This window comes from Cryptomeria japonica, chromosome 10 (genome assembly GCF_030272615.1).
Source record: "Cryptomeria japonica chromosome 10, Sugi_1.0, whole genome shotgun sequence".
NCBI lineage: Eukaryota > Viridiplantae > Streptophyta > Pinopsida > Cupressales > Cupressaceae > Cryptomeria > Cryptomeria japonica.
The window spans coordinates 200525204-200545951 of NC_081414.1; the positions used below are offsets into that span (position 1 = coordinate 200525204).

The 20748-nt window shown below is 40.8% G+C and overlaps 1 protein-coding gene across 1 annotated transcript; it reads right to left on the reverse strand.

Annotated features, from left to right (window-relative positions):
- Nucleotides 1-17080: 17080 nt before the first annotated feature.
- Nucleotides 17081-19318, reverse strand: LOC131858849 (uncharacterized). Its single transcript, XM_059212315.1, has 5 exons — nucleotides 19118-19318; nucleotides 18689-18960; nucleotides 18316-18544; nucleotides 17499-17979; nucleotides 17081-17448 (listed from the first exon to the last, which is right to left on the reverse strand). The coding sequence occupies exons 1-5, from the start codon at nucleotides 19316-19318 to the stop codon at nucleotides 17081-17083; spliced, it is 1551 nt and encodes a 516-aa protein (XP_059068298.1).
- Nucleotides 19319-20748: the final 1430 nt, after the last annotated feature.

A 20748-nucleotide genomic window follows, 5' to 3' on the forward strand; every position in this document is an offset into this window, starting at 1 on the left:
TGAGGGATGGCCAAAGGGACAACCATCATGGGCTAGCATGATGTCTTGTAAGAGGCATTAAATGCTCTTTGAAGACTTTGGAGATTAAATTGTTGAAAGTTATATAACCTTACAAGTTTGGAAGACTCAGCAAGTTAACTTGTTGAAGAAGGTAGAGTCTTCAACACATTTAGAAGACTTTCTTCCAAATTTGGAGAAGTGACTCCCCCAAATTTAGGGATGTGACATGATTAGAAGAATGAGGCTAATTAATGAGAGGTTAGAGAGGTTCTAGAAGAATATTATCATGCTAATAGAAAATGTAGGAGAATGCAAGTGAAGGAAAATAGGTATTTAAGATAAAATAAAAGATTTATTTTAGCCAAAAGGGATGCAACTTGCATTTGTAGGATTTTGCAAGTGGGGAGGACAATTAAAAAATAAACAATGAATTATTTAGATGCAAAGGGATTTTTAATCAAATGTAATATCAATTAAAAGGGAAAAGGGGTTTTAATTAAATAAATAAGATTTATTTAATTAAATGGCTATAGGGTACTTAATCAAACCTTAGTTTAATTAATAGGTTGGGCTAGAAGAAATGGAATTTAATCAAGTGTTTAATTTGATTAATAGGATGATAGGGATATTAACTAAACCTTAGTCTAATTAATAGATGAATAAATGATGATTACATGAATAAAATTCATTTAATTAGCTGTGCAAGTTTTAGGTGTCTACAAGTGTCATCGAGGGGTTCTTCAATCGTTTAGTATATGTATTGAGAGTTAATTAATATTGTGGGTTCTATTGATAAGAGATGGTTATATTCACGTGGTTTTGAGATGTTGACATATTGGTATTATGGACTCTTGGAGGTTGGGGTGTTGGTTATGTTTGTTATTTTTATAAGTGATTATTTTTTCATAAGATGGGTTGTTATTATGGCATGATATAATCTTAATTGCACAATCCAGATTTGACATTGATGTTGAGGAAATGGGGACAAGGAAAAAACAAAGTTCGAATGTTAGTTTCCAACCATTAAAACCAAGACAAAGAACTAAAACCATTCCAAACATATCAAGAAAGATTGAAAGCATGTAAGTAAAGCAAGATAAAAGAGGAGAAGGGAGAGAAATCTCCCTAAGATGCTTCCATGATGTCTTTTGATGCTTCTTCCTTGTTTCTCCCCTCTCCAAGTCCCAAATGAGTGCAACTCTCAACTTTTAACACTATCCATGGATGCCATATGAAGATTCAAGATGGTTTTAGATAATAAACAAATGCTATGAAAGTGTAAAAGGGTTGCTATGAGAAAGCTCCTAATGTCTATGTAAATTCCACTATAATAACAATTCTCTAATGCTTTCTAATGCCTTTTTTCGCTTGAGGAATGAGGTCCTTTTATAGGAAAAAATGTTGATTGAATGACTTAGATTGAGTGAGCTTGTGAAGGGTCAAGATTGATGGGTTTAAGATCCATGTGATGGCTTTCAACCTAATCCCATGATGACAAGTGTCAACATGAGATGGCTTGAGAGGAGAGGGAAGGAGCATTTAATGCCTGAGGAGACATGAGGGTAACCTCATATGGGTTGGGTTATTGGATAAATCTATTATCCAAGGGATAAACTCTTTTTCAAGAGTAAAAGGGATAACCATGGTCAAAGAAATGAATGCTTGAAGAGACAAATGAGTTAAAGGATGGTTGAGTTTGAGTTAACAATTTAGGGTTATGTAAGAGCCTTTAATGGTTTTAGAAGACTTTAGAGGTTAGCTTGTTGGAGACACAAAGCCTTTAATGGTTATTGAAGACTTTTGAGTTGTTTTGAGAAGTGACCTTTCTTAAGGGATGTGCAAATGATTAGAGAGGGCGATTAGGCTAATTAAAAGCGGTTAGAAGAGTCTAGAAGAAGGGTTAGATATGCAAGTGGATTTGGTGGGTGAGAGAAAATAGGATTTTATTTAGAAATAAAATCTATTTATGTGTGCAACTTGCATTTGTAGGAAAATGCAAGTGGGGTGGGATTTTAAATAAATATTGATTTATTTAAAAAGGGAAATTTGATTTGTGTTTTTAAAGAAATTTTAAATTTATTTAAATGAGAGGAATGAAGGAAATTAAATAAATTAGATTTATTTAATAATTGGGTTGTAGATAGGGATTTTTAATTTAAATAAATTTATTTAATTAAAATAGCAGAATAGGGGTTGAGTGAATTAATTAAATGTGAATTTAATTAATAGAGGAATATTAGTACATTAAAATAAATAGTAAATATTTATTTAATTAATAGACAAATTTATGTGTCTACATTTGCCCATCTTTGAGACGGTGTGGTTTATCACATTGTTTCAAAGAACAATAGATAGGCATGGCAAAAATGCCCCAAGAATGGTAGTTCTATGGGTTGATATGCCCCCTCGAGAGATGGGCCAAAAATTTCAAAAAATTGGCCAATCTCTCAAAAAATAGAAAGAAATTTGGGGATGGTAGAGTAGATGAATTTAAAGGAAATGACAAAAGAATGGAGGAAAACGGGGGTAAAATGAAAAAATGGAAAGTCTCAGAAGTACCCAAGGGTCACAATGGTCATGGGGCAGTGCAGTGGTAGGCTATATGTACGCAAGAAGGAATAAAACAATCCTCATTTGTATACATGTCCATAGCAATCCAAAGCCTTTGACAATGACCTATGCAGTAGTTTAGGAGAACAAAAATGGTGTTTCCCATTGCCGATCATCGATTGGAGCACATCCGGAGGTACCGACCGCCAGCTGAGTATGGTCCCCCAGTAAGTCTAATTCTGACTTTTGCCTTGTGACATCATTTATTGAATTTAATAGCTAGACGACAAAGGCGCTAAAATGTTTTTGTTTTAGCACTTTTGTTGTCTAAATTAGCGCATCTGTGCCACAATGGCGCTTTTGTGTAGTAGTGTTAGCGTTATCGCCCATATAGCTCTTTTGTAGAGTGGTTCTAGTGCTATTGTATTGGTGGTTTTAGTGCGTTTGTCAGTTTGAGCGAATGAGTTTAGTATAGTGCATTTGTCGTGCAATGTAGCACTTTTGATTTTTTTGAGCGCTTTTGTAGGTTAAAATAGCGTTGTTGATCGGGTTAGCATTTTTATAGGTTAAAATAGCATTGTTGATTGTGTTGTGGCACATTTGTCAGTGTTGTAGCACTTTTGTCTGCAGGTGTAGAAGGATTCGTGTCGGTTTCCACAAGTTGAATGTCAAGTTGATAATTGATGTCAATGTTTGCTGTTGTATGCGTAATAGTGACCTGTGAGAGTCAATGAACCCATTGAGACTAGGCAAGTGATGTAAATGCTTGTTTGGTAGTCTAGGTTCAGTGGTGAGTTGAGCTACCTGATGAGACTTAGATACTTTGAAAAAGCATCTGATGAAGTCTAGGTAAGAGTCAATGTTGCATAGCAAAGATTATTGACAGTGTTTGCATGATTTGTGGTTTTGTAGGAGGATCACCTAGGGGTCTTGCATATGCGTGAGAGGCATCTGACCACACAATGCCTGCGAGATCAGTTGATAGATTTGGAGGAGGAGGTGGAGGAGGGCGGTTACAAAGGAGAGGTGGAGGTGGGAAACCCTTACGACTGTCACAGGGTCCACTGATACATGGAGCAACGAGAGCAGGAGAGAGAGATGTCGGTGGTGGAGAGTGTGGTGATGTGGCTATGGAGATGGGACAAGAAGTCATAGGTGGGGGAGAGGGTGGTGATGTGGCTATGGAGATGGGACATGGAGCCATAGGTGGGGTAGAGGGGGACCTACAAGATGTGGTGATAGTATGGCTGCAGACTTGCCTGACGGCTGTTGACACGCACATCCAAGAGTTAGAGGCACAACTGGAGGACAAAGATGCAGAGATTGCAGCCAGGGATGTCCAACTTTTTGCATGGGGGGTCAAGTTGACCACAGTTGTGTGAGAGAGATGATGTAGTGGATAGAGTGAGGGAGCTACATGATAGAGTTTGAGTTTTGGAGGGAGTGCAAGGACAGGGCTCGACTGGGGAGATGATGAAGGAGATGCAATGAGCAGGGGCAACGATTGACTACTGGTGGGGATTATATGAGCAGGTTGTGTCGAGTAGTCAATGAGCGATGAGCTACTCCCAGACGCGGCGGGAGAGATCAGAGCGGTCATAGAGGGGTCAGAGCAGTGGTGGTGTGATGGGTCCTCCTCGGGGAGATGGAGAGGGTGGTGGGGGGTGGAGCCACAACATCTGACTAGAGTGCCATTTGAGGTTTTTTTTTGCATTGTTACATTGTTATTATATTGATACTTGGATGGCTCTTGGTAGCCAATAGTTTGGACATCATTATATTATGATACATGTGTTCTTTATTATTGATGCAATATATGATGAGATCTCAGTTTTGTGGCGATGATATGATATAAATTTATATGATGACATGATTGCTTTATTCATGATGATGATATGATTTATGCCTAGATGTATGTGTTGATGTGTTTTCTTTCTAGATGTACATGTTGATGATATGATTTCTATATGTATGATATGGATGATTTGCTATATGGATGATATGGATGATTTTCTAACATGTGGATGTAGGTTAATAGATGTATGATGTTCACGTGATGATGTTAATGATTTTCTAATATGTGGATGCATGTTAATAGATGTATGATGTTGATGTGATGATGTTAATGATTTGCAAACATGTGAATGCAGGTTAATAGATGTATGATGTTTATGTGATGAAATGATGGTGGTTTGTGCTAAATGATGAGATGAGATAATGAATAATGATATTTGATAGATAATACTTTATATGTTGAAATGATGAGATAATGATATGGACGACATGAGTAAATTATGTGTTTTGAATTGTACTTAATGAATCTAATGAATGCACTTAATGAATGAAATGATATTAAAATGTCATGTATGAATTAAATGAATGCACTAAATGGATGCAATAAATGTATTACCTGAATGAATATGAATGAAGGCATTTTAAAATGAACTAAATGAATTCATGAATGCACTTAAATGAATAAATGAATGCACTTAATGAATGAAATGCAACTAAATGAACGAATGAATGCACTTAATGAATTAAATGCAACTAAATGAAGGAATGAATGCACTTAATGAATACAATGCAACTAAATGAAGTAATGAATAAAATGCAACTAAATGACAATGCCATTCCTACATGATATATAAATGCCAAGTTGGTTGGAAAATGCAATATGGAATGGAGATGTGAGATGATGTATCAGAAAACTATGTCGTGATTGTACCCAAGATAAGGCTTATATGTTGAGTTTTCTCATAGAAACCCGAATTAATTGCATGCTGACAACATATTTGTACAATGGATGAATCAACAAATGAATGGGTGATATGCAACGGAATGCAATATATACAGATGAGATGAAACTGGTGATCCATGGCTTAGTCATAGTGCTTAATTTTCATCATTGAGCATGGTAGTACCGATCTTGGCTGAGGTATCCGAAACCAAAGTTGAGTACTTCACCTATAAACAAACATCGTAGGCAAGAGAGGTGTCCCTCCATTTTGGTTCATATACAAATGGTCAAGGTATACGCTGTAGTCAATAAGCCATAGTGATCCATGACTGTGTATTTTTTTGCATAGGATCCCCTAGCGTAGTGAACTTCCCACGTAGACACCACTAGTACATGCCCCAAAACTTCATTGGAATGATCTATAGACAACAAACAAAGAAAAAGATATCAGGAACCATCCCGACTACTCTAATCACTTGTGGATATCTAGAGTAGCATAGGAACCTGATATAAAGACAAAAAAATTGACAAAGTGCTTATCAGCCAAACAAAATTTTCTTGTCAAAGAAAAATGGAACCATGTCTTGTTTGCAAGGAAGGATGCATCCTTGTGAAGACAGTTGTGCGCAGATGTGTGATTTGTTGGTTGATTTGATATGTGGTCATCATTTAAGGAGTTTCAAAATGTTGTTTTTGAATATGTTGCGATGTGTATATAGAAGGAACAATTTGTTTTGCAATGTTTTTGATTGATTTTGATGTTTTTGTCATGTTTTTTTTTTGTGAATGTTTTTGGTATTATTTCAGGACATTTTGAATGAGCAACTCAATGAATCACAAGCATGGAGAATCCACTCCCATCAGTAGGTTAAAAACATTGCCCTCAGTTAGATGTCGGTATGAAAGCGTGACATGGGACACATGAAGTAATAACCTTGATTTGCAGATCAATAAGAAGCCATGGTATAAATGATGGATGAATGGATGTGATCGCAAAAAGTTTGAGAGACAATGGAGTCGTAGCGTTTACGAATGACACCTATTTACTAAGTTTTCACCACCATACTTACCCAAGGTGCCACCGAAGTGGTTTTCACCATTTGGATGAATGATTTTTTTCTTTACTATTTTCTTGATTTTTTTATTTTTTTTGTATTTTTTTTAGGACTTTTATCTGAATGTTTTTGGTGTTTTCTTAGTTTTGACGAGCCTGATGCTCTGCACAACTTATGAGTGGAACTTTTTGGGATGCATGTTGTTGATCGGATCTGCCAGTGTTTCTCTTTCTGAAGTTGCTAATTGATATGCCTCAGACCCAAAGACGACAGTGATGAAATATGGACCCAACCAATTGGATTCGAATTTGCCTCGGTGTTCTCAATTTGGTTGATTGCGAGGATTCTCTCTGAGAACAAGATCTCCTACCTCAAATGTGCGAGGTCTGACCCAATGCTTGTATTTTCTTCTCATACGTTGTTGATATGCTTTAAGGTGGTTGTAGGCAACTTGTCACTTTTCATCAAGTAGTTCCAAGTCTTGAAGACGTGAGACTCAGTATTCTTAATCATTTATTAGATTGTGCAAGGAGACCCGTAGAGATGGTAATTCAACATCAATAGGTAAGATGACTTCTGCTGCATAAACAAGTGAGTAGGGGGTTGTGCCTTAGGGGTTCGAATGCTATTTAGATATGTCCATAGTGCCGGATTCAAATGAATGTGCCAATCACGACCAACATCATTGACTGTCTTTTTGAGGATCCTCAATATTTTCTTATTTGATGCTTTTTCTTGACCAGTGCCTTGTGGGTAATATGGGGTGGAAAAATGGTGTTGAATATGAAACTTCTCACAGAGTTCATGAACATCTTGATTTTTGAAAGGGAGCTTGTTATCTATGATGATGGACATGGGTACACCATACCGACAAATTATGTAATTGAGGATGAATGAGGCGATTTGCTTGCCAGTGATTTGGGTGAGTGGAATGACTTCGATCCACTTGGTGAAGCCCTCTATGGCGGTAATGATAAATTTATGACCATTGGATGAAGATGGATGGATTTTACCCACAAGGTCAAGTCCCCATTGACAAAAGGGCCATGGTGTTGTGATAGGTTGCAATTCTTGCATTGGGGAATGTATTAGATCTCCATGAACTTGGTACTTCTTACACTTTCTGACAAAGTAGTAGGAGTCTTTTTCCATAGAGGGCCAATAGTATCCTACTCGCATGATCCTTTTAGCCAATGAAGGGCCACTTTAATGAGATCCGCAAATACCTTCATGTACTTCTTCTAAAGTTGTGGTTACCTCACCTTGCTCTAGACATAGGAGGAGAGTACCATCGAGACCTCGTCGGTATAGGGTTTTAGCAATGATGGTGTATCGAGAGGATTGGCGTATGAAGGTTTTTTCATTGGTTGTTTGATTGGTTAGGGGGAAGGATTTGATCATGTAAATAGGCATAAAATTCACCATACCATGGGGAATTAGGACCGATGAGTTGACAGACCATCTTGGGTTCTAGGATATCATAAGCGGGGATCCAAAGTTGTTCAACTAAGAAGTCATAGCGTGTGGAGTTATGTGGAAGATCAAGGAGAGAGGTTATTGTAACCATTGCATTTGCAGCTCTGTTATGGTCTCGAGGAATCTGCTCAAAAGTGATAGTTGTGAACAATTCCTTGAATTTATCAACCATTTTCTTGTAAGGCATGAGCTTATCATCCTTAGTTTGGTAGTCATCATTGACTTGTCGCATGACTAACTGGGAATCACCATATACTTGTAGTTCTTTCAAATTCCATTGGATGGCCATGTAGAGTCCTATGATCAAAGCCTCATACTCTGCTATGTTGTTCATGCATGGAAATGTGAGCTTGTATGATTTGGGTATGCTATCACCTTGAGTGATAAAAAGAATGCCTGCTTCCGAACCATGTCTAGTGTAAGACCCATCAAAATATAGCTTCGATGGTGGTGTTGGCATAACTATGAAAATCTCCTCATTTGGAAAATTGGAAATGAGAGGATGGTCGCCTGTGAGCGGTTCTTCAGCTAGCTGATCTGCAATGACTTGTCCTTTGAGGGCTTTGTGTTCCACATATTCTATGTCAAATTCACTGATGAGCATAACCCACTTTGCCAAATGAATGGTTAGTGCTTCTTTACTGAGAAGATACTTGAGTGGATTTATCTTAGCAATGAGTTGTATCTTGTGTGTCAAAATGTAGTGCCTCAATTTGGTGGCTACCAAAATTACTGCTAGACAAGCTTGTTCAATAGGGGTATAATTGAGTTCATACCCTACTAGTTTTATGGAAATGTAGTATACTGCACATTCTTTGCCTTCTACATTATGTTGTGCGAGTAAGACGCCTAAGGCCGTAGTTGTAGCTGATATGTATAACAATAAGGGCCTGTCTGGAGATGGTGACATTAGAATGGTGGTGTCATTAGGTAGTCCTTTAGCTGCTGGAATGCTTACTAGCAATTCTCTTCCCATTTGAAATGAAAATTCTTGTGAAGAAAATGTGTGAAGGGATGACATTTTTCAGCCAATTGTGCAAAGAACCACCGAATTGATTGTAGCCTTCCTTGTAATGTTCTTAGTTGACTGATGTTCCTAGGAGGTGTCATTTCCATAATTGCTATGACCTTTATGGGATCAACCTCAATTCCTTTGTTTGAGACAATGTATCCTAGGAGCTTTTCGGAGGTTACCCAAAAGACACACTTCTTTGGATTTAGGCGTACATTATGTTACTCTAGTTTGTTGAATATTTTGTCTAGTACAATGAGGTGACCCTCTCTGGTTAATGATTTAGCTAGTAAATCATCCACATAGTCTTACATCAGTGTATGCATCATATTGTGGAAGATAGTACTCATTGCCCTTTGATATGTGCCACCAACATTATTGAGACCGAATGACATTACATTCTAACAGTATGTACCCCATGGGGATGTAAAATATGTTTTGTGGTGATCCTTTGGACCAATCTTTATCTGGTTGTACCCTGAAAATCCATCCATGAGTGATAGCATTGCATGTCCTGTTGTGAGGTCTGGTGCAGGAGCACCCAGGACTTAGGCTATTAGTCTTTTCTCAATTTTGGATTGCAATGACCCTAGCCAAGTCAAGTAGTGAATAAGGACTCCAGGAGGGTCCAAGAGTGAGTGTGATGAGCAAAATGTAGGCCTAGTAGAGTTAGTTTCTTCCTAGGTTTGCATTTTGTGTATAAGTAGTGGTTTGAGTAGGTAGTTGACCTTCTTGATGGTCAAACGTGTCAAAACTTGGTATAGGAATTAGGGGACGTTAAATTATTCTTAGAAATGTTTTAAAATTCATGTGTGATGACTTAGAATAGGTCTCATAGGTTGAGAAGGCCCAAAAGTGCAAAAGTGCAAAGTTGCAAAAAGTTGTCATGACAACTTTTGTCCTAAATTGGTTAGCGATGGAGTTAGGGATTGTGAAATTCCCTAGAAGGACTCCACATATGGGGAATAATATAAGAAACCTCTCTTGCATGGTTACCAAGGTTGGAGATTTTGTTTTGTAAGTTCAACAATCTGAAACTACCCATTTTCGGATTGTTTGACAACATTTGGCTTTGTTTTGCTCATTTTGTAAATGCAAATGGATTGAATCCATTGATCCAATGATGGATTAAGTTTATATAGTGTGTTTCAGAGCATTTAGTTTCATTTCAATCTTTGTAATTATTTTTCATTAATTTTTTCTTGTTTTGGTTTGCAAATAGCCAGTTTTGGCTTGTATATGGCAGTTTTATGTAAAATGGTTGCCCCACGAATTCCACATATCACGGCTTGTTGGGAAATGGAGGGAAACCACTTTTAAAGTGTAAATATGTAGGGATAACTGCTGGAGATTGATGCAGAGGATGGAGGATCTAATTGCAAACTTGCAGACTTAAGTATAATATGAACCCAAACCCCTATGCTTCTATGGTGTCTCAAGTGTTCACAATGCCTCAATAGGCTCCAAACTTGACTTCACCTTAACCAGGTGTTTCCTCCACTTCCAAAAACATAAAAAAACTTCAACTAACATGTATCCAAGGTTACCAAGCCCTCAATTCATCAGCTGATACAAAAACCCAGTTTTAGCCCTTCACTGGGCCTAGTTTCCTTGTAGCCTGCTGGACTGTTTTTTGGCTCTTTTCACACACATTTCACAAAACATGGACCAATTTTATGACTGATTTAGATGCCTCATATACACACATACCAACACCCAAAGTATTTCCTAGGGTTGTTTCGGAAGAAATTCTTCAAAAAACCGTTGTCCTCAATCCCCAAGAGGGCTAATTATGTCCACTTTGTGAAGGAAGTACCCTCCAAACTCACAAGAAGATTAAACCCTTTTTTAAAATATCTTATTATGTTCCCAAACCAAGGATTTTTCAGGTCTTAGGTCTTGGTTGCACTCCTAGATACCCAAACACCAAAAACCTCACTAAATCAACCTTACAACTAGGGCTTTCTAGAAATCTCACTTCCAATCACTTCCAAAATCCACCAAAGGTTTATTGACCATGTATTTAGCTTATCTTCACTAATTAAATCATAAAAATGACCCCTCCTTAAGGCCAATCCTCTGCTGCTACAACTATGGCATGAAACCCATGCATTTTCCCAATCAAAACTCTTGGTGTACACCTGCAACTTGACATCTCCAGCATGTTATAAGGGTTAGAAATGTATTATACATGTTAGGAAAAGCATATCCTATGAGAATAAGATTCTTACATCCATAGAAGGGCTCCAAATTGCATTTTGGGCCTTCAATGCTAATGAAAAACTCAGAAAATTTAGGACAGTCAACACTAATAACAAAATCTGAGCAAAACTTTCTATAAAAGCATTCAAATAAATGTTCAATACTGATCCCTAAATTCCTTGAGTCTCCACCATGAACATACAACACATCCCAATCAATAAACCATCAATAAAATCAAAGGAAATGCAAGAAATGCTTAGTTTTTATTGATTTTACTGTTATGTCCGTACTATGTCCGTACGGTACATCCAACCCAGCCAAAATGGCATTACAAATCTTTATAAATCCTTCCTCTAACTTCCCAAACCTAAATCCAATTAGTTTGAGTGATTAGAGTGACAAAACAACTCATAAACCACTTTCCCTCCAAAACTGTAACTAGCCGTTAGAATTCAAAATTTGAATTTCTAACTTTATTTCTAAAGCATTTCATCAACTAAAACCTATCCTAATCAAATTATTTTGACATGATATGACCATTAAAGCATATTATAACCCTATTCAACCTATCTAGACTCCTAGGCATCATTTGCCCAATTACATAGCATTTTGGTCCTAAGGCCTTTATCAGGACCTTTAGGACTTTTATACATTTTATTAAATTCATCATTACAATAGGCCATTCTAGGCTTCAATACCCTCCAATTCACTTGATTTTCTTCATGATTACACCCTTGCATCTTCCTGGTCTTCTTAGTCTTGTAGGTTTTCCAGGGTGCTCTTGCACCAGAGATGACATTTAATATGATTGTCACCTTGTTCTAGGCGAGTCCAACAACAATCCAGCTAGAGGAGACGTGGTGAAATTGATGTGCAAAGTGCAGGGGTGAATGCCAAACCACCATATAAGATTTTGGAGGGGTCCATGAAGTTATTACAGAGCTTCCAATGCAAGGGGAAGCCTTGACAAAGTCATTTTTTTCCCAAACATCAACTTGACTAGTCACTGCCGGCTAGAAGGCCTAGAAACCCTTCAAAACCCTCATTTTGGGGTTAGAATATTAAACAGTTGGATAAGGAGCCAGAACCAAAAAAATAACTTGAGGTTAGATGATTCATTGAAGAAAATCCAAACTTTCTATGGGGTCTTTTGGACCGTTTTCCTCCAAGCCCTAGAAAACCGGATTTTGGAGGCCTAATTGGGGCTCTTTCCTTGTAGCCCTTTTCTAGGCAAAATGGTGAAATCGGTAAGGAGGGAAAAGAAAGAAAACCTTAAAAGGACCCAAAAGGAATTCAAAACATGTTAGCAGCCACCCCCACACCTCTACATCAACTCATAATAGTAGGAGGTCAATTTGACAAGTTGAAGCCAAGACAACCATAATGAGCACATGGGAAGCATTGTGAATTGGTAGGGTTCCTAGCCAAAACACTTGAAGAAAAAACATTGGAATGGTTAAGAAGCAAGCCCTAGAAGAGATTGAGAAGGAATTGGAGGTCTAGAATGCAATTAGGCTGGGAGAGTTAGTGGAATTGAGCAACACCAGCTAGGTGAAGTGTTACAAAACTAGGTGAACCCCATCAAATTGGTATCAGAGCCTATAAGATTTGGGCTAGGTGAGAAGATGTCCTCAGTGCAATCTATAGGAGACAACAACATGGTGACCAATGTAGAGTTGGCAAAGAAAGTGGATGATCAGGAGGAAGAAGGAGAAGTTGCTAGAATTGGAGAGTAAGCTTGGTGAGATTGAAACCAAGGTAGATGAAGTGTTGGTAAAGGTTGAAGGAGTAGAAGGGAAGGGTAAAGAAGTGTCAGAGAGTGATGAAGTACTTAAACCTAACCCTATCCTAAAACAAGAAACTTTCCTAAAGACATTGAAGGCCTTAAGTGGTAAATCACTAGAAGGATTGCCATTGTTCATTGGTAAGATGGAGGCAGAAGTGGTCCTAGAATGGATAGAAGGCATGGAGAACCATTTTGAATGTGAAGGCATAACTGAAGTCCAAAGAGTTAAGGATGAGAGGAGCTGCTCTCACATGGTGGAAATTTGTTCAAGATGAGAGGAAGAACATGGGAAAAGCACCCATCTCTTCTTGGAAAGGGATGTTAGTCAAAATCAAAGATGTCTATTGTTAGTAGCCTAAGTGGTTCAGGTGGTAGCATAGGGAACATCAATATACAATGTACAATACCAAAGCATAATAATTCATTAACATGGAACCAATAATGCACAACATAGTATACCCGAATAGATTTGTGTAACACAGGTGTATATCATATTCCTCTCCAAATCCCATGTCCCCACAATGTGCTACAAGTTTACAATATAAAGAGTTTGCGGTTGGTTAGGCCACCAACTGTCCGACAACTAACTACTCGTAGATCTAACTTAATACTATTATTTTCTATTAAATCATTAAAAAGCCTTATTTACTAATTAACTGGCTTACATCATCCCCCCCCCAAACTGGTTCGTCTTCCAGACGAACACTACAACAATTTAACAAGAAATATCTACTTAGAGGGACAAGAGGATGTCCCTGTTCCCGTAGTGGTCCATTCTCAGAGTATCTTCAGGTCTCTCTCTGCAAGAAGTTGCTTCTCTCGAGTGGCTTTCAGAATCCTGAGGGCATCCATTCAGTCCTTCTCAGAGGCAGCCAACTTCCATTCTATTTCATGTCGCGTGGTTCTCTCTTGAACCATTTCTTGCTCCATAGCCTGGATCATTTCTTTCAGCTCACTCTCTCGCTGAAGGGCTAAGGTGTGGACTCCTTGCATTCTGTTCGCTTTCTAGGTCATCCTTTGGAGCTATAAGAATGTAGCACGGAAGGTCTATTCTATGGAAGTGAGAGCTCTCATTACTTTCTGATTACGTCCTGTATGCCCACGAAGGATCCGTGGTACTCCCCATTCTGCTACTATCTCTAGAATTTCCGTGTCGAGCCAACCTTGGTTCCTAATTTTCTCTGAGAACTCCCTCTCGTAGCCTTCTACCATAAATGCCAGTAGTGCTTCCGTTGCTCTTACTATAGCAGGCATATCAGACCCTCAAGACTGGTCTATTATCCTCTTCGTGGCTGCCCTCATTACTTCCAACTCAGAAAGAAAATTCTGCGCAACTGGTTCCCACTCTTGGATCCCCTTTGCTGGTGTTGGTGAGGACGTACTATGCCCTTTTTCGATTCCTTCAATCCTCTGGATCTCCTCTTGCTGATCAGTCCCCAATGATGGTGAAGGAGGTGGAACCTCTATGTCCATCTGGAATCTTGCTAGTAGGCTATCTACTTCTGTCTCCATGTCTGTTTCCTCAGTCCCCTTTCCTTTGTCTCCCTCTGGCTCTTCACCATGTATTCCTCCTTCAGTATTTCCTACCTCCATGATTGCAAGTGGATCAGTTATGGGTGCTACTACCAATGCAATAGCTCTAGCCGCTTCTACGCCCCTGGTTGTGCTTATATGGAGGGTGTGGGCCCCAGCGTGTCCCCGCAAGTCTACTAACTGAGATGGGGTCCCTGTGACTCCAGTTACCAATTGTGCCATGATGGGAATCTGTGCTGGTTCGAAGAGTACCTTTTTCCTTACTCCCCATCCTGGTATGGCTGGTATGCCCTCCATACGGCTCTCTGTCCCTACGTGCCGCGACCCTCCTACGTGTCCTCCTTCCTATTCCATGCCCATTGGCTCCATCCTGAATTCTCCTTCATCTTCTTTTGAAGATGATATGTATGTTTCTTCTCCCCCTGTCTCTACCTCTTCCTCGGAATTGTTGTCTTCTTCTCCTCCATCTTCTAAGCTCCCTGCTAGTTCTTGCCTTGCTTTTTTCCTTGGTGTTGTCTCTGTGGTTACTGTAAAAGTGTCCAGGTGTAGCCAATAATACATGGCTGGCTTGTAGGGCTCCACCCGGCTTGAGGCCACAAATCCTCCTCTATTTTACAATGCCACTTGAGTTCTCAATGCTTCCAAGAAGAGGGCAATGAGGTGATGGGGCACGTATAGGGTCTTGTGTTTGAGGAGCATGGCTTCCTTCACATGGCTGGAAAGGACTCGGCCCCAGTTATAAATTTTGCCATTACTCAATCCGTGCATGAGGCATAGCATCCATATTGCAACCTCAGATGCTCGGCTTGCTACTGTTAGCTTACTCTTTATGATATCTAGGACACATCTCCATTCTGGTGAGGTGAGATAAGATTTCTTTAGGCCCCTTCTATTGCTATTCTACCATAAACTGTTCCATTGCTCTTCTATGAGTGCATCGCCGCAGATATGTTCCAGTAGCCACTTCTTTTCTTCTGTAGGCATTCTTGCTGATGGTTTCATAGTTGAATCGCCGCTACTGGGAATGCCGAAAACCTTGCTGAATTCTTTAGGTGCATAAGAAATGACCACTGTTTGTCCCAAATAGTCAATTACTGATCTATGTCTGTCCTGCTCATACCCATGGACCATGGCATGCAATATAGGCTCGAATTCTTTTAGGTTGAAGATGGGCATGAAAATGATTTTTTCAACTTCTGCTTGCTTCAATGAACTCTTTAGGGGGTGGTCCTCCTCATTGTTTTCCCACCACTTCCTGCACTCACTTCCAATTACTCCTTCAAACGTGATATTCTCTACATTCACCTGTTCCGATGCCCTCTCTTGGCTTTTCTTGCTGGTTCCTGGCATGGCGATTGCTTGCTTGTTAGAAGTGCTAGCTTTGTAATTTATTTCATAAATTCCCCTTTTAGGGTTGCCATGACTCCCTTTCACCATCTTGTGCGTGTATGGTGCTATACCCGAGGGCTGTGGGCCTATATGCTGTGACTGAGGCTGAGGTGTTGTGTACGCTGGTGGTTGCGTGCTTTTTTTCCTACGTGCCACCCCCTTTGTGCTGCTGCTTTGTGTTGTGCTGCTGGTGCTGTGTCCTATGCCCCAGCTCCCTTTTGTGCTGAATACGCCTACCTTCGCCCTGCGTACGCCCTCCTCCCTACTACATACCTTGGCCTCCTCCTGGCGTCTGCCTTCCTCCCTGCTGCGTACGCCCTCCTCCTCGCGTACGCCTTCCTCCTCGCGTTTGCCTTCCTCCTCCATGCGTACGCCTTCCTCCCCGCGTCTACCTTCCTCCTCCATGCGTATGCCTTCCTCCCCGCGTCTGCCTTCCTCCTCGCGTACGCCTTCCTCCCTGCTGGCCTCCACTCTTCCTACCTTCCTACTGCGTACGCTCCTCCTCCTGTCGCATCCGCTCCCCTTCACTCCGCTACGCGCTTTCGTCTCCTTGTTGCATGCTCTCTCTTCCACCTTGCATACGCCCAACCCGCGTACAATGTGTCTCTTGTGCGTGGCCTCCGCCTTCTTATGTTTTTCTTTTGTTATTATTTTTAATGTTTTGGTTTTGTTTTTTGATATTTTGCCTTGGTCTTTTATTTTTAAATACTTCTGCCTTGATTTTTTTCTTATTCTTTTTCTCTCTCCATCCTCCTCTGTCTTCATTTTTTCTTTGTGCCACTTTATTTCTGTTTGAAAATTGGCTATTTTATTTTTTCCAATCACCACCATTTTAATGGCCACCATATTAATGGCTATGGACTCCCTTTCTTTGTAGATTTTTAGTTTTGATCCATTTACTGGATCTTTGATGGGGCTGTCATCCAGGTTGGACAATTTGATAGCTCCATTTTTCCCACCTGCCTTACCTTGTATGGCCCTAGCCATCGAAGTCTAAATTTACTTGGTTGGAGTTCATTTCGACCATTGTACTTGAGTACCAGCTATCCTGGCGAGAACTTCATCCGCCTTAGATGTTTATCATGCCAAGCTTTCCTTCTGTTCTGAGCCACTTCTATGGCCCATTGTGCTATTAGGCGGCACTCATCTAATTTTTGTAATTTCATAAGTCGTTCCTTTAGGCTTTCCTCATCCCCCCATCTGTTCTGCATTGCTATCCGCAAGGTTGGTATAGTGTATTCTACTGGCATTACTGCCTCCTGTCCATACATAAGCTAAAAGGGGGTGTGTGTAGTTGTCGCTTTGTACGTTGTTCAGTAGGCCCACAATATTGCTGGTAATCACTCTTCCCAATCTCCTTGCTCTACTCCACACGTCTTGTAGAGAATAGATACTAGTACTTTGTTGGTGGACTCCGCTTGGCCATTCGCCCTGGGATAGTATGGACTAGACAATGTGTGGAAAATCTTGAATTCTGTTGTCATATTGCGTATCACTTGATTGACAAAGTGTACCCCCGTATCACTCGTGAGTTGTAGGGGTATCCCAAACCGGGTCACAATGTGTTCATAGAGGAACTTGGCGGTGCTCACGACTGTGTTGTCGGGTAAAGCTCTGGCTTCGGCCCACTTAGTGAGGTATTTTGTAGCCACCACAATGTAGTCCTCATAGGTCCTACGAAATCCAGTCCCCATCTTTTGAACAATTCCTGTGGTTGGGATGGGAACAAGGGCATGAAGTCTCATTTGAGTGGCTTACCTGCCCTTTGGCACGTATCACAACTGGTCACCCATTCCCTCGCATCCGCATAAAGTGTAGGCCACCATATCCTTGCTAGCAAAATTTTCCATGCCGTGGTATCTGGCTCCATATGTCCTCCGGCTAGTCCTTCGTGAGATTCTCTTAGGACTCCAGGAATTTCTTCCTCTAGGACACATCTTCGTAGTATACCATCCGGCCCTAGTTTATATGGGAGCCCTTGGATCAATTGGAACATGGTACTTTTTAGTGCGAGCTTCCTTCTCTCGCTTGGGCTCATGTCACTTGGAAATGTTGCTGTAGAAAGATACTGCCGGAGTTTCTCATACCAGGAAGGTAACATGGCTATCTTGAATAATTGGGCATCAGGGAAATCTTCGCTCACTCCTCCTTCCCCTAGCTCCCCTGATTTTATTCTAGACAGGTGGTCAGCCATTACGTGACTTTTCCCTGGTCGCACCACAACATTGAAAGTAAATTCCTGAAGCAAGATCAACCATCATCTTACCCGTCCTTGAATAACTGGTTTGCTCACTAGGTACATGAGTGCTTGGTGATTCACAAAAAATGTGAATGGTGTGGCTAAAAGATAATGGCGGAACTTTTGTACTGCATATACCATTCACAAGGCTTCCCTTTCTGTGGTGCTATAATTTCTTTATGCTTTTGACAGTAACCTACTAGCAAAATATATTGGGTGGTCTAAGCCTGAGGATCCGGGTTGCGTTAAGATGGCTCCAATTGCAAAGTTAGAAGCGTCCACATGTACATGAAATTTATTCTCCCAATTTGGGTATGCCAAAATAGGTGCACTTACCAATCTGGTTTTGAGTTCTTGGAAGGCTTCATTCTGCTCCTTGTCCCACACAAATGGTTCCCCTTTCCTTGTTAGGCGTTCAAGTGGAAGGGACACTTCTACAAATCCTTTAATGAACCATCGGTAGTACCCAACATGGCCAAGGAAGGATTTGATCCCCGTAACATCTGTTGGGCTATCCATGTCGAGAATAACTCTGATCTTATCTAGGTCTCGTTTTAATCCTGCCCTACAGACTATGTGGCCGAGTAATCACCCCTGTGGCACTAGGAACCTACATTTCTTGGGATTGAGTGCTAGTCTTGCTCGTCGACACTGGTCCATGCATTCCCCCAGTATCCTCAAATGGTTTTCCTTATCACTATATACTAACCAGTCGTCCAGGAAGGCCTTGAAGTTCCCAATGGCCATTTTGTCAAAGATGTGGAGTATGATCCTTTGGAAAGTGGCTGGGGTGTTGCATAGCCCAAATGGCATACGGTTGTACGCAAAAACTCCATCTTCCACAATAAATGTGGTTTTGAGTTTGTCCTCCTCCGCAATGCTGATCTGGTTATAGCCGGAAAAGCCATCCATGAAGGAGTAAATCTCATGCCCTGCTACCTCTTTGAGGATGCTATCAGTAAACAGTATCGGAAACGGGTCCTTAATGGTTACAACATTTAAGCTTCTGAAGTCCACACAAATGTGGATCTTGTTTCCTTCCTTTTTTCAGGGAAATAACAATGGGGGAAACCCATTCACTAGTTTGCACTCGAAAAATGATCCCAGCGTCTAGCATTTTTTCTATTTCTTCTTGTACCTTGGCCGCATAGTTCTTATTCATGCGATAGGGGCATTTTCGCATAGGCCTTGCCCCTTCCATCAAAGGTATTCGATGTACGCATAGTTTCGAGGGTACTCCCTTCAGATCTTTATAAGTCCAAGCAAACACATCTTTATACTCCAAGAATATCTTAAACACCGCCGCCTTTAGTACAGGGTTCCAATCATCTCCAACCATTATTACTCTTGGGTCCTTTTCATCTCCCAAGTTGGTGCTCTAAACCTTTGGTTCCTTGTATTGTACCTCTTCTTTCTTAAATTGGTGTACCGGTGTGCTATCTACTTTTGCCCCTCCTTCCTTGTATTCCGCAAATTGTGGCGGGTAGGTGCCATCGTTTCCTAACTCGAGGATTTCCAATACATTGCACTCTGGTTGGAAGATCTCATAATCTTCCATCTGCCAGTGGAATAGTCCACTTAGAGAACTTGTTTCATCTTTTGAGCAATTATCAAGGCGGAGCACCCCTTCTCCATTGGGCTCTATCTCACCTTTTTCCCTCACGGTATCCTCCTCCGAGTCAGAATCTGAGGCCATTTCTCGACTCACCTGCTGGTTTCGCAGATCAATGACATATTTGTTCCCCTCACTTTCAATGGAAAGGGTATTTTTCTTCTAGTTGTGGTCTGCTTAGGCTGTGACAAGCCATCCTCTTCCCAAAAGTGCATCATATCCCTTCCATTCCAACGATATGACCATGAAATCTAAAAAGAAGTGTTGTGTCCCGATAGTTACCTTTTGGCCCATAAGCGTGCCCAATGGTTTGATGCCATGTTGATCGGCTCCTACGAGGTGGAAGGCTGGCGGCCAAAGTGTCAGCCTCCCCAAGGTTTTCCATGTCTCCTCAGGTAGCACGTTTACCATAGACCCTCCGTCTACGATGGCGTTAGTAAGCCTGAACCTGAGAATCTCCATTTCTACTACGGCTGGTGTCCTGCCTACCCCTACTGTCATCAACATAGGATCATTAGTCTCCTTTGAATGGTTCCTTTCTTCTATTTCCTCCCCATGGTTTGGCATCTTCCCTTCCTTCCTGGTCTCCTCCACTTGGTTTATAGCTATCCGTAGTTGTGGTAGTGTTTGCAACAGATCCACTACTCGGACCGGCACCGTGGTTTGCAGTAGCTGTTTCATTATGGTTATTTTAGAGTCAGTTCGTATGGTGTTGGTGGTTTTGTGGGGTGCTGGCTTTCTCCATTCCTCACTCATTTCCCTTTCTACTTCTCTCTGTGCCTCTTTTAGTCTTCCCTTCTCTATGCCTGGGTCAAGGTATATTAGTTTCCTTGTATGAGATCGGGTAATGGCTAGTACTTTTGGGCACTGTGCGTCTAGTTCTGGCCGTACTACCTCCAACATGTTCACGCCTTTCTATCTTGGACATTCTGTATCTTCGTGATTGCCCGACCCACACCATTTGCAGAGTAGCCTTCCTTGCCTAGCACCACTCTGGTAGTCGTGTGCAAAATGGCCCCATTCGTTACATCGTCGACATTATATCATTGGTCTTCCTTTTGCATAGTATTGGATGTGACCCCGTGGTGTATTATTATTGCTGTTGTTGCTACTCCCCCTCCGGCTAGTCCTATAGCCACCTGGTGACGCATCTGAGT